The sequence below is a fragment of the Pseudomyrmex gracilis genome, unplaced genomic scaffold (genome assembly GCF_002006095.1).
Source record: "Pseudomyrmex gracilis isolate BER0280 unplaced genomic scaffold, ASM200609v1 scaffold_1323, whole genome shotgun sequence".
NCBI classification, from domain to species: domain Eukaryota; kingdom Metazoa; phylum Arthropoda; class Insecta; order Hymenoptera; family Formicidae; genus Pseudomyrmex; species Pseudomyrmex gracilis.
Genome location: NW_018021907.1, coordinates 1 through 14,511, shown reverse-complemented (window position 1 = coordinate 14,511; position 14,511 = coordinate 1). Strand labels below are relative to the sequence as shown.

At 34.3% G+C, this 14,511-nt stretch overlaps 2 protein-coding genes and 1 long non-coding RNA gene across 6 annotated transcripts; 2 read left to right on the top strand and 1 right to left on the bottom strand.

The window, feature by feature from the left end:
• Positions 1–2,522: 2,522 nt before the first annotated feature.
• Positions 2,523–4,041, bottom strand: LOC109862056. The gene is made up of 3 exons (XR_002251079.1): positions 3,976–4,041; positions 3,059–3,172; positions 2,523–2,684 (listed from the first exon to the last, which is right to left on the bottom strand). It is a non-coding gene; the product is annotated as an uncharacterized LOC109862056 (long non-coding RNA).
• Positions 4,042–7,433: 3,392 nt separating this feature from the next.
• Positions 7,434–11,381, top strand: LOC109862055 (putative RNA exonuclease NEF-sp). 4 transcript variants are annotated; one of them, XM_020441953.1, is made up of 10 exons: positions 7,434–7,556; positions 7,638–7,795; positions 7,884–8,053; positions 8,138–8,384; positions 8,473–8,671; positions 8,976–9,207; positions 9,284–9,428; positions 9,518–9,768; positions 10,294–10,693; positions 10,849–11,380. In XM_020441953.1, the coding sequence occupies exons 2-10, from the start codon at positions 7,670–7,672 to the stop codon at positions 11,137–11,139; spliced, it is 2,061 nt and encodes a 686-aa protein (XP_020297542.1). In that variant the 5' UTR covers positions 7,434–7,556; positions 7,638–7,669; the 3' UTR covers positions 11,140–11,380. The 4 variants fall into 4 exon arrangements, with proteins under 4 accessions (XP_020297542.1, XP_020297541.1, XP_020297540.1 ...); XM_020441952.1 differs by having other exon boundaries at positions 7,633–7,795; XM_020441954.1 differs by having other exon boundaries at positions 7,502–7,556; positions 7,677–7,795; positions 10,849–11,381.
• Positions 11,382–12,136: 755 nt separating this feature from the next.
• On the top strand, positions 12,137–14,486 carry LOC109862054 (zinc finger CCHC domain-containing protein 4). Its single transcript, XM_020441949.1, has 4 exons — positions 12,137–12,499; positions 12,589–13,133; positions 13,213–13,906; positions 13,988–14,486. The coding sequence occupies exons 1-4, from the start codon at positions 12,397–12,399 to the stop codon at positions 14,224–14,226; spliced, it is 1,581 nt and encodes a 526-aa protein (XP_020297538.1). The 5' UTR covers positions 12,137–12,396; the 3' UTR covers positions 14,227–14,486.
• The last annotated feature ends 25 nt before the right edge of the window (positions 14,487–14,511 follow it).

Sequence of the window (14,511 nt, the reverse complement as noted above, 5' to 3'; positions counted from 1 at the left end):
GGTGTCGAATAATTTCGTGTCGAATCGTACGGTGTCGAATAATTTGGTGTCGAATCGTACGGTGTCGAATAAATCTGTGTCCAATAATTTGGTGTCGAATCGATCGGTGTCGAATCGTACTGTGGTCAAACGGAACACGCCCGGAGTAAGGCAGGGATGTCCGCTGAGTCCAGATCTGTTTAACCTGATGACGGCGGATCTGGAGGATTATATGAGGAAAGGGAGATGGGGAGGTGTAAATTTAAAAGAGGGAAAGGTGTTTACCTTAGCATATGCAAATGATGTGGTGTTGCTGGCAGAAGAGGAAGAGGGTGAGGGGAATGATGAGAGAGCTAGAGAGGTATTTAAGGGTGAAAGGACTAGAATTAAATGTTGAAAAATAAAAAATACTGAGGTTTAGGAAAGGAAGTGGAAGAGAGAAGAAAGTGGAATGGTGGTGGAGAAGAAAGATGATAAAAGAGATGAAAGAGTTTAGATATTTGGGGTTTGTATTCCAGAGGAATGGAGTGAAGGAAGCGCATATCAAGGATAGGGTAAGAAAAGGGGCGGCAGTAATGGGACAGGTTAGGGAAAAGGAGGTTTGGTAATGATTGCGGTAAGAGAGTATGAATGTTTGATTCTCTGGTGTGGTCGGTGATAAGATACGGAGTGGAAATATAGGGTTGGAAGGAACAAGAAAGGGGATGGACAGGATGCAAGACAGATACTTGAGATGGATTTTAGGAGTTGATTGGATGACACCGGGATATTCAGTGAGGAAAGAATTGCAGAGGGATCTATTAAGAAGAAGAGCGGGGCAAAGAGCAAGAAGATTTGAGGAAAGACTGGGAGAGGAGGAGGGAGTAAGATAGCAAGGAGGTGTTAGGAAGAGATTAGGAGTAGGGAAGCAGGGAGGAAGGGAGTGTCGGATTGGGAAAGAGAAAGGATAGCATATTATGAGAAGAGAGGAATAAATATGGCTGTGATGAGGGAGTTGAAAGAAAAAGGAGAATGAAAAGGACAAGTTGTGTTTGAAGAAGAAAAGAAGATGCAAAGGGAAGAAAGGTGGACTAAAATAAGAGAGTCACAGTATAATAGATGGTATAAGGAGGAGAGGGGATCCCAGAATATTTGAAAAAAGGTTGGAAAGAAAGGAGGTGGCAAAGAATAGCAAGATTTAGGCTAGGCAATGAGGGAGGGAGATACTGGATGAAGGAAGAGGATAGAATATGTAGAATGTGTGGGTGTGAAATAGAAGAATGAAAACATGTATGGGAGGAGTGTGGGAGATGAGGAGCGATAGGAAATTGGGAAGATATGATGAGGATAGTGCTGGGAGAGGACAAGGGCGGGGAGAGCTGGTTGAAGAAATTGGAAGAGTTTAGAGAAAAAGAAAATAAAATTAAGAAGGGGTTGGAGAGAGGGGAGGTGTGAGTGTGGGTGTGAGAGAGTAAGGTTATGAATAAATGTGAGCGGAAGGATACTAGCGGAGGTCCACATTTAGGGTTAGGAGCGTGTGTGTGTGCGTAGGTTAACACATTGTTGACCGGCAATTTTACTGAAAATTTATCTCATGTCACCGGCTATTATTTCGTAATTGGAAGTGGAAGTAAAACAATAAAAATAAACTTTAATAAATTTTATTATTAAATATTTTTTACAACAAAAGATTTGGCGAGTTTTATAAGCGAGAGAAACAGCTTGTGTTATACTGACCAACAATTGCACTGTATGGTCGCCAACAGAGAAAACAACAGCGATGCGAAAAAAAAACGCATCACGAGTTAACTCGTGACCGGTCAGCAACGTTCGGCCATAAAAACACAAGTTAACTCGTGACCGGTCAACAATGTGTTAAGTTAAGCTAATTTACTAGTATAAGGGATAAAGTAAGATAGAGTTAAGTTAATATAAGTAAATATTATTATAAGCTAGATGTAATATATATATATATATATATATATAATTGTAATCCTTAGGGGAATTCAATAAATTATCTATTCTATTCTATTCTATATTATTTCATATTTAAAAGATCTTAATATAATTTACTAAAAAAGAGAAAAAAATAAAAAAAGAAAATAAAACGAAAAAAAGTAGATAAAGATAGAAATAAAAAGAAAGAGAAGATAAAGATAAGAATTTTTGTAAACATATCGTAAGTATTGCATTAATGCTTACGAATACACGAGTTTAAATGTTTACAATTGTCGGGCAAATCGACCGATTGTGGTTCTACGGCGTTAATTTTTTTCTTTAAATCAAAGACACCTAAAGTATTTATAATGGTGTTTGAACGAATAATCAGTTCGTAAGGAAGGGTTCCATGATTGAACTCTTTAATTTTTGGTGTTTTAGCTTTAGCACCATCAATATGAATAATCTAAAATATGCAAGAATGTAGTTTGATTATACTAAGATATTGTATTAAAATAAAGAAAAGAAATTTAGATATTATGTAAATACTTATTTATGAATAGAGATAAGAAAATAACAAAAAATTTGGTTTTACAAGTTGTATTATTATTACAAAGTTACTCGATTAGGTTGTAAATGATGTTCGATACGTTCTATTTCGGCATTCCGTGCTACGACTTAAACTCTATGATGACTGTTGTTGTTTCATCAATTTTAATAATCTATAGTGTTGGGCTCTGCCCACTATTTTTGGTCTTTCATTTTCTTCAATAAACCCTACAATTTCTCTGAAAAAATTTTATATAAGTAAATGTAATAATATAAATAAATTTATTTTATTTATTTTTGAAAATATAAAATATAAAATATAAAATTTTAAATATTATAATTACTTGATATCACACATATACAGGATGTCTGAAAAATTTTAATACATAACTATTGTTTCTTATTGCGCTTATTGATTCATTTTATTAATTAATTATTCAATAACAAATTTTGCAAGTTGACAAATAACTTTTTTATCTAGAAGATTACCTCAGTTTATCTCTATACTTCGGCTGTATGAAAATTTTTCAGATACCTTGTGTATTTGAAATTGTACAAGATATAAAATAAATACATGTATAAAATGTAAATAAAGTACATAGTAAAAACTTACACACTAGGATCTTCTACTTTAATTGTTTCTAAAATTTCATCAGATACAAACGTAATGACTTCTTTTTCGTTATTTTCATTTAAAATTGTAATCTCTTGATTATTTGTAAATGTTCTATAAATAAATTAATAAGATAAAAGTACATTTTATATGTCACACATTATCAATTTTGTTACGCTTCAGATATATTGTTGAGCATGTTGCAGTGAGTAACTGCTTATACAAATTTCGTGGGAGATAAAGTTTAAGAGGATGCTGAACTGACGAAGAAAGTCTGTCACAAATGCTACTTAGCAGCTACGCTGTCGGGTAGCTGGCGCCATTTCTCGGGATCGAGTCAAACAAAAACAAGGATAGATGACATGAAAAAGACAATGATAGACGTATGTCTTTCTCTTCTGGTGCAAAGTTTGGGAACTACGTAGTGCTTCGTGCAGTGTTTTGACAAGAAAAATAACCTTTGTGTCTACAATTTACAGGCTCAATACTTTCTCTTCCTGCAAGCGTTCAAAGTGTTTTTTAATACTTTTGTAATATTCTTACAGGTTCTATCTAGCGGGCCAAAGTGTGTTTTGTGACATATAAACTGTTAAATCTCTAGACATACTTGATAATGTAAGGTAGTCAATTTTCTTAAAAAAATTTTTCCGTTTTATAAACATTTATTATCTGGCGGGACTTGTTACACTGTTTTCTTTTAATGTGGAGAACCGTTTTCTCATTTGTGCAGTACATTTGACAAAAGTCATTATTCAGACATTTTACTATTTTTATGATAAAACAGGACGGTTCAGCATCCTCTTAAAACCGTGGAATGGGTTTCTGACGCCAAGCCACGGAGTTGTATACTTGGTTAAATTAAAGATAATAACAAAGAAAGTGGTGTAAAACACCGACAATTGTCCAAAAATACTCACAGCGTAATTACGCACATCCAACCGATACGGCTGATGCAATCCACTTTTTGTAATTTGTTGAATTGCTTATGATCCATAGACTTATGGGTATACTATATAATAGACGGAACATTTATATTACAAAGTTGAAGACAACATTAAAGGACAGAGATAGTGCTGGAGTAGTTGTCTCTCTCTCTCTCTTACAATTAGAGCGGTGGGGAACCAATCACCTTAAGCGCATAGACATATAAGTCTATAGCTGCGTTCTGTTTCACGCGTATGCGCGCATTTATCTATACTACACGTTACGTGTACTATAGATATATTCGCGCATATGCGTGAAACGGAACGCAGCCTATGCTTAGACGTAAAGCCTGTTCTACATTGATCGCAAGCGCAAACGCAAGGAACAGATCTAGTAGAATTGACTAATCGTATTGATCAAATCAGCCAATTGACCAACGTGATTGGTCAATTCTACGAGATCTTTACCTTGCGTTTGCGCTTGCGGTCAATGTAGAACGGGCTTAAAAGTTCATTACATTTGACTTGTGTGCTCGAGGGGTTATAAAGGTTCAAGTCTTGTATGGATATAATTTTCTTATTATTTTATTTATGTTTTTAAAAAGAAACAACAACAGTTGGTTACACTAAAGCATAAACAACTGTTGTTAATTACAGATAGCTTAATTTAAAGAAAATTTAAAGTTTAAAAATATGTTAAATTAAATTCTATAGAAGTATGAAGTAAATTAAATTATAAAAAAGTCTACGAATTGTTAGTGTTAAGGTACCTTTTCATACAGCAGCACTCTGCGGCAGCAAAACGTCACGTGACTCAAATTTTTTAGGACTGCTTCCGCTAGGTATATTTGCTGCTCTTACCAGAGAGAAGCCCAGCCGTGGCTAGTCGCGTATCTTCGCAATGAGAGGCACGAGTCTCGAGAAAGGGAGACGCACGAAGTCCAAATATGGGCATAGATGGTCGAGCGTCATTATGCGCAGGCGCATCTATCAAGTGAGTGCGAGCGAGACAAAGCATTAGAAACTGAGAGAAAGAACGCGAGAAAGAGAAATGCCCAAGCGTGCTTGAATGTTCACCGCATGCGCACAAAGCAGCTGGAGAGAGAGGCTACTATATTGTCTGCACGGTAACATTGAGCTTCAGGTCGGCACCGTACTAGCCAGGGTTGGAAAGAAGCCTGAAAGCGGCCATGCCATTGTAGTTTCTTACGACGGTTTCAACCGCTGGTTTTAACCGTATTTTCACAAAAGTGGAACTCAAAGGCCGTTCTCCATGAAACTCAAGTCGCAGGTCTCGTGGAACTGATCAATCACGTTGGTCGATTGGCTGATTTGACCCTGCAATTGGTCAATTCCACGAGATCTGATACTTGCGTTTAATGTAGAATGGCCTTTGAGTTCCACTTTTGTGGAAATACGGCTAAAATCAGCGGCTGAAACCGTCGTAAGAAACTACAATGGCATGGCCGCTCTCAGGCTTCTCTCTGGTTAGCATATAGGCATGGCCTCTCCATGCACTGAACTCTATATACACTGGAATGCGCATCAAGAAAAATTCATGGCACAAATTGAATAGCGCCATGTTTGTTTGGCCTGGTATTTTAGCAAATCAGAAGCGTGTTCTGTGTTCCGCTACAATATGAATGACGGAGATAAAAAAGTACCAAAATAGAAAAAGTTTATTCAGGAGTTTGTAGTAATAAAAGTACATAAAATTATAAATATTTATTTATAATATTTTAATTATAAATATGTATAAAAGAGCTTCTGCTCGTTAATATAATATAAAAATAAATTTGCGTATTAATGCAATTTAAAAACCTATTTTTTTAATGGTAAAAAAGCACGAAGTACACGCGCGCTAATTGCAAAATATCATTATATGTTATGTTGCAAAATAACTTAACTTAACGATTTTTAGTCTACATTGTTAACACATGCAGAAACTATATTTAATACCAAAATCCTTACCTATGAAATGAAATCCTCTTTTCACTTCTCTGTCCACATCCGAGCACGCAACACCTCATGTCGCTAATATTACAGATGTTTTTCACATATACTTATACAACCGTAACACGTTTCTACGCGTGCTAGGAGAATGCTTCTGATTNATTGTAGCGGGACGCGGAACGCACTTTTGATTTGCTAAGATACCAGGCCAAACAAAAATGGCGCTTATCAATTTGTGCCACGTCCATAGACGTATAATATATAGACTGCGCGTTCCCTACCTTTGCCATGTTAAGAAAATGTCTTCAACGTGGAGAGAGAGACAGCTGGTGTTGAATAGTAGCCTCATCTTTGTCTAGCAAAGTAGTGGGGTAAATGATAGACAAGAGAAAGAGTTACTATTCAACAGAGAGAAACCTGAGAGCGGCCATTCTATAGTAATTTTTTACGACGGTTTCAGCCGCTGGTTTTAGCCGTATTTCCACAAAAGTGGAACTCAAAGGCCGTTCTCCATGAAACTCAAGTCGCAGGTCTCGTGGAACTGATCAATCACGTTGGTCGATTGGCTGATTTGACTCTGCAATTGGTCAATTCCACGAGATCTGATACTTGCGTTTAATGTAGAACGGCCTTTGAGTTCCACTTTTGTGGAAATACGGCTAAAACCAGCGGCTGAAACCGTCGTAAAAAATTACATTAGGATGGCCGCTCTCAGGTTTCTCTCTGCTATTCAAAGTATGTTGTCTCTCTCAACGTTGAAGACATCTTTTCAGCCAAACGCGCAGTCTATATATTATATTATACGTCTATGGCCACGTCTCGCTATGGCTGCTTTCCTTTTAAGCCTGTTCTACATTGATCGCAAGCGCAAACGCAAGGAACAGGTCTGGTAGAATTGACTAATCGTATTGATCAAATCAGCCAATTGACCAGCGTGATTGGTCAATTCTACGAGATCTTTACCTTGCGTTTGCGCTTGCGATCAATGTAGAACGGGCTTTAGGAGACACAGTCGACACAAGAGTCATTCTGTCTTTGTTTCTCACTGAATACTGAACGAAGACAGAATGACTTTTGTGTCGCCTTGTGTCGACTGTGTCTCCTAAGGGCGATGTCCCATTGAGCGGAAATATATAGGCTGCGTTCGGGGAGCACGCTATCAGCGCTATTGCGTCATTCTATCTTTGTTTTACATCTAATGAGCAATAAAGATAGAATGATGCAACAGCGCTGATAGCGCGCTTTCCGAACGCAGCCATAGCGGAACGGAATGTGCGGAACCAGCTCGACCAATCATAGCCATTCCGTTTTCTTTCCTTCGCTTTTTCTATGGTTACGATTGGTCAAGCTGGTTCCGCACATTCCGTTCCGCTATAGATTTCCGCTCAATGGGACATCGCCCTAAAAGAAAAGCAGCCTATGCTTGTTAGGTGAAGATGCGCATTCCAGTGTATATAGAGTTCAGTGTCTCCATGAGTATAAGCTCTATGGTGAAGACTAGAATGGCGTATGGACTAGCAATAAGGATCCACTGATCCATAAGGGCAACAGTAACCACCAGTAACCATCAAACCAAACCTCTCTGGCAAGATATACTCATAATAACTTGAGTTGCGAAACACGTACGTATTTCTGGTAGATTTTTTCGTTTTACGCAAAAAACCACGTCAAATAACTATAAATTTAACGATACCTAAGTTTAGCGATATAATCTAAATAACTACCCTTATCAATTATGAAAGATCTTACAACTAAACAATTACAAAGAATAAAAAAGAAAAAAGAAAAAGCAGCGGCATTTGTGAGAATTTCAAGACTTAATGACAAAGATAAAAGATCAAAACTACAATTATTAAAGCAGGTAAGCAATATTTAAGTTAAAAACTTATTCAGAGCACCTACATACACATATTTTTTATATTAACTGTAACAAAGAAATCTATTTTTAGTTAACAAATACTGGTAGCACGTCACAGATTTTAAGCTTTAATGATATGGCAGAAGAAAATTGCAATCGTAAACGATTTTATAACACAAATTTAAATGATATATATTTGGAGACTCATGCAAAAGATGATTTTGACGAGTTAAAATTACAGAGGAACACTAAAATACCTAAGTAATAATAAAATGCTTAAATACTTTTGTTGATTTGTAACTAAAGCTTATAAGTACAACTAAATATAATTCTTGTTTAATTTAGATTAAGCGACTCTGAGGAATATGCAAAATTAAAGCAAGAACTTAGAAAACGTAAAAAAAGACTTCAAGGAATTCCAAGGCTTACTCTTAAAGCAGTTGGTGAGAATGCTACTCTGGACTGCAAAAAAATTGGAGAGAAAATACCAATATTTCTTAGTGATGTACAACATTTGCTTTTATATTCATTGCTAGGACATCACTCTCCTTATTTACCAACAAGATGGTGTCAACTTGAAAAATATAACAAAGTAACAATAATTATTACATATTTATAGTTTTGGAATTTAGTATAGATCTGAACCATTTTATTGATAAAAATTAAACCATTTTTTGTAGATAAGTCAGATTGTGATTTTTGTGGTTGAAGGTTTATCTGCATATCATTTTGTGGCTTATGAAAGTTTATTTTCAAATATAGCAAATAATTTCAAGTACCATTTAGAAGTGGTAACACCTGTTGTTTATGGAGCTTCTATAACAGAAGAACTTGTAGCTGTTCCTATAACAGGAACTCAGTGTGATAAATTACTTAGACGTATGTATGTAAAAAAAATTGGCTGTGTTCAATAGAGCTCTAAGCACTTTGTGATTATTGCCTGTCATTGGCATATACTTTCATATTTCCAATAGATTTACAGGAAAAGTGCAAAGTGCTTGCTAAGCACTGAGTTCTGCTGAACACAGTCATTGTGTATTTAAATAAAACTATTTTTTTTTAATATAATCTTTAAATTTATACATTAATTTTTATGTAGTTTTATAATTTTTATTTATGCATTTTCTATGTACATTTTTTTATGTACATTTTGTGTGTGTAAACAATTATTAATTATTTTTAGGATATAGTTCTTTGGAAACTGCTCTGCAATCAAGTGGAAATGTTATCAAGTTGTTAAAAAGTGCTTTTCCAGTACAATTGTTAAACACTGATGAAACTGTTTCTATTAAACAGGAGAGTAATAAGTATTTATCCTCTACTGACAAATTTTGCAGAACAAAATTGCTTTTGTCCTTATGGCAAATGGTGGAAGAAAATTATCCTGTACCTTTGAAAGGTACATTAGCAGAAAGGTGAAGTTTTATCATTATGATTATGTGATACTTGTATATATTATAAAGTTACAAAACTATAATACATACATTGTAGATATGGCTCTTACATATTAACAAAAGATGTTTATGAAGAGGCTACAGCAACATCCCCAATGTTTAGTTTAGATTGTGAAATGTGCATGACTACAAGTGGTAATCTAGAGCTTACTAGAATTAGCGTTGTGGATGAAAGTATGAATGTAAGTATTTATGCACAATTTTCAGGAAAAGTATATATAAAAAGTATTTTAATACTTATTACCGATAAGTATTTTTATACTTATTACAGATTATATATGACAGTCTAGTCAAGCCAGTGAATGCAATAACTAATTATCTGACTCAATACAGCGGTATTACTGAAGAGATACTAAGTGATGTAACAGTTACATTGCATGATGTTCAACAAATTTTGAGAAAATTACTTCCTCCAGACGCAATTCTCATAGGACAAAGTTTGAATTCTGACTTGCATATATTAAAAATGATGCATCCTTATATCATTGATACTTCTGTAATATTCAATCTCACTGGTAACAGGTATATGCGAGATATCCAAGAAAGATACAGAGTGTTCGGTAATAGAGGATCCGTACAATTGTTCATAATGAGAAAAATTATACTGAATTGAAAAGTCCTTTACTATTTTGTGAGATTTGCAATAATTAACAAGTTCTTAATTCAACAAAAATTGAGCAACAACTCAATGGGAAGAGTTAATATAAACAGTATGTCGCATGCATAGCAACTATAAGCGAGTGAAACACTGAGCTGTCTTTTGAACGTGCACGCTCATTCGCGGATCTTTATTAATTAAGAACTCGGTAATTATTATGAATTTCAAAAAATGAGAAGACTTTTCGACGCAATATAACTATACCCGCTTACGAATAATTGTACGGCTATTACCAAATACTCTATACATGTATATATATTAATTTACTTACATATTTATTAATTTATTTATATATTTATATATTTTATTTATATTAATTAATTTATATATTTATGTATTTATTGTCTCTTGAATTTTAATATTTTTTATAATTGATGTTTCTACTACAGGTATAGGAAAACAAAATTACAAGTATTAGCCCGCGAATTTCTCGGAGAAAATATTCAGAATGAAGCTGGACATTGCTCGGCAGAAGATTCAAAAGCTTCTATGAAATTAGTCAAATTAAAATTGGCACATAGCGTGGATTATGGGGACGCCGTATTGCTCGGTAATCGCGATATGAAACTCTTGAAGATGAAAACAGAAAAAGAAAGACTATCATGGCGAGCATCGCAAAAAGCAGAAATAAAAAATTATGCTACATCAATATTTAGTCATGTAACAAAAAATAAAGGTTCCACTGCCGCTATTATAGGTAGCAATGAAACAATATCAGAATATTCCAAATATTTGCAAAATTTGTCCCTAAATATCATGGACGATGAAAGTTTTACCAAGGATGATCAAGTTAGTATGCATCTTTATCATACATTCTTATATAATTAGTTACTTATTTTTTAAACATATAATTTATCAGTTATAAAAACATACCAAAATTTGCATACATTGATTGAATATGACATTGTTTGTTTTGTTTTAACGTCAATTTATAATAATTGCAGGTACGTCTTATAATTGCTGACAGTGATAAACATGTCATAGTTCGAACTTCAGAAATAGCAATAGAACATACATTTGTATTATGCCATGTAAAAATTAAAGAAGAAGAGTTAAAAGACGAACAAATAGAGAAAACATTTCGTACTATAAATAAATGGAGCAGTACACTTTGGGAACATAGTGCGGTGAATAGTCTCTTATGCACGATATTTGGTGGACAAAATGTTACGAACGGTGCTTGTTTCTTAAGTATAAAATCAGAAACATCGCCAGACTTTGTCATACAATCGTAGAAAATAATCATTGATCTACAAACAACAATGTAGAAATCAGTAGTCGAATCTTTCCACTCTTGTATCAAGAACTGAATGAGTAGAATTAGATGACAGATTAATTATTATTAACATATATATATAATTACACTTGATTAAAAAACTAAAACCTAAATATATTTTTATAGAATTATATATTCTTCATTTTGGTTAAATTTATATAAATAACTATATTACAGTTAGATAAGTAAGCTCCTAAAATTAAATAAGTAATTATTAAGGTATAACTAAAGCCCCTTGCACAATGGACGGAATAGCGATAGCGATAGAAATAATACCAGTTGTAAAGAGTTTATATTTATAAATAACGGTAGAAACAGCGGAATCTAACATACAAAAATACACATGTATCAATGCAGATCAGAAAATCAGAATAAGCAATAGCGATAAAATTTCCGACGAATTGGAATCCTGTGTCTAAAGCACCTTGCACAATGGAAGGAATAGCGATAGCGATAGAAATAACATAGTTTTTAACACAGAATTCCAACTCGTCGGAAATTTTATCGCTATTGCTTATTCCGATTTTCTGATCTGCATTGATANATGTGTGGTTTTGTATGTTAGATTCCGCTGTTCCTACCTTTATTTTTAAATATAAACTCTTTAAAACTTTTGTTGTTTCTATCGCTATCGCTATTCCGTCCATTGTGCAAGAGGCTTAAAACTGTGTTATTTCTATCGCCAGAGAGAAATCTGAGAGCGGCCATCCTATTGTAATTTTTTACGACGGTTTCAGCCGTATTTCCACAAAAGTGGAACTCAAAGGCCGTTCTACATTAAACGCAAGTAGCAGATCTCGTGGAATTGACCAATTGCAGAGTCAAATCAGCCAATTGACCAACGTGATTGATCAGTTCCACGAGACCTGCGACTTGAGTTTCATGGAGAACGGCCTTTGAGTTCCACTTTTGTGGAAATACGGCTAAAACCAGCGGTTGAAACTGTCGTAAGAAACTACAATGGCATGGCCGCTCTCAGGTTTCTCTCTGCCTAAACCAAAAACAGTCCGTCATTCCTCAAACACACTCCATCTAATGAGTGTGCGCCGTCTGGTGGAAAGCTACCGCTCTCCCACCAAACACAAATCAGTCATAGAATGGCGTATGGACTAACCGTTATAGGTCCAAGAGCCACAAGCGCACCAAACCAAACCAAACCCTAACCTATAATTGTTGGTTATGTGACCTAACCTATAATTGTTGGTTATGTGACAATATGGACAGTGCACGTGGGCACACTAAACGAAAAGAGAAAATCGGTGCACGCGGTATAGAATGTTTGTGGGGCGATCTAAAAACTCATCCACAATGTGTTCATGGTAATTTTTAATTTGTAAAACAATAAACCTTAACATTTTTATGTCAAAAAAAAACTTTATATTAAGAGGCTGTAAGTTTTATTTTATAGGGCCAACATTATTGTTTGGCAGATACGTTGATGGTGAAGTAAATAAATTTTATGCATGCTCTGCTTGTCGTGACAGAAAACTATGCAAATTCTATTTGAAGTATGGAGAAGAACTATCAAAATCTCAAAAGAGTAGTTGGGAGCAAGAGAAGAAGAAACTTACACAGCATTATTTTCCTCAAAAATTGTTCATTCGGTTGAACGAAATCAAGGCAGTATGTCCGGCAAACAGATATTACTGCCATACATGTGAAAAGTTAATATTTGCTTCTGAAAAGAAAAAGCATACTGATCATGAGATTACAGAAAACTTGTCTGATTATCAGCTACGTCACCCAACAGAGCTTTTAAAAGCTTTGGATGATGCAAAGAAAGAAGCACAATATTTTTTCTCAATGAAATCTACCAAGGATATAACAGACATGCTTTTGAAGCTTGGAGCTAAACAGATTCTTTGTATTGGAACACCAAGAATACATGAATATATAACTGAATTTCATGCAGATAAAATGTCTTCTCTTCTTTTAGACTTTGATGGTAGATTTGTAAGTAGAGATTTAATAATTATAAGATTCTACAAACAAAAAACTGTATTGTACACGATAAATATATTAATCATTTTAGCACAATTTTTTTGGACCTCTGGAATATTGTTGGTATAATTTTTTCAACCATCACTTTTTCAAGAAAGATGCAAGTAATGTTTTCAAAGATTTTATCTCTCAAAATAAAGGAAAGAACACTTATTTGATATGTGATCCTCCCTTTGGTGGTCGTGTAGAGCCCATGTCTTACACAATTAAAACCATATCTGATTTACATAGAAAATTAAATAATATTACTGATAGTGACAATGATAATTCACTGAAAATTATATTTATGTTCCCATATTTCATGGAGCACATAATGAAGGAAAAAAGCAATCCTCCATCAGTGGCTGGCGGTTTGAAGGATTTGGAAATGTCCGATTATAAAGTTGATTATGATAATCATCCGTTGTTTGTGTTAGGAAAACAAGGTTCCCCAGTAAGGCTCTTTACGAATGTACCATTAAAGTTATTAGAACTTCCTATATCTGACGGATACAAGTTCTGCAAAAAATGTGAGAAATGGGTGTCTGTCGAAAATAAGCATTGCAAGAAGTGCAAAGAGTGCACATCTAAAGACGGTCGTACATACAAACACTGCGATATATGCGAGCGATGCGTCAAACCCACGTGGGAGCATTGCGAAACATGCAAAAGATGTATGTTGGAAAAACATACGTGTGGCCAAGTTCCAAATATTGTAGGAAGATGTTTTAAGTGCAAGGAATTAGGTGAATACTAGTATACTTTTTTCAAAAGTGCACTTTTAATCATATGTCTGTCTCTCTAATTCTTTATTAATTTGCTCATAGGTCATACCGCTAAAGACTGTTCTTTATCTTCTACCGAGATCATAAATGGGACAAACACAAAGAAAAACAAACTAGTTAAGAAACGCAAAGCTAAAAATGAATCAGAAACACCTCCAATTAAAAAAAACAAAGTTGAACATTCGCGAAAAATTGCCAAGCAAAATGTTCATAAAAGCGACAAGAATAAAGTTCTAACTACAAGAAAAAGTAAACTTAGTAAAAAAAAGCAAAAAAAATAGAACGATCTTTTTACATATTTTTATATATACATGAACAATAAATAGCAAATTTAAAATGTATTTTTAATGGTTTTTAATGGTTTTTAAAATTTTTTTTATCTTATTTTTGTCTTGTATTTAATTCATGTTATATTCAAATTAGTTCCAAACTCTCAGAGACAGTAACGACAGATTCCGACGCAAAAATGCAGAATAACTAATTCACAAAATTTATAGTCAATTTATTGAGACTTTTCTCGACTGACAGACATTTATTATAAGAGAATTGTGTGTACTTTTATAAAT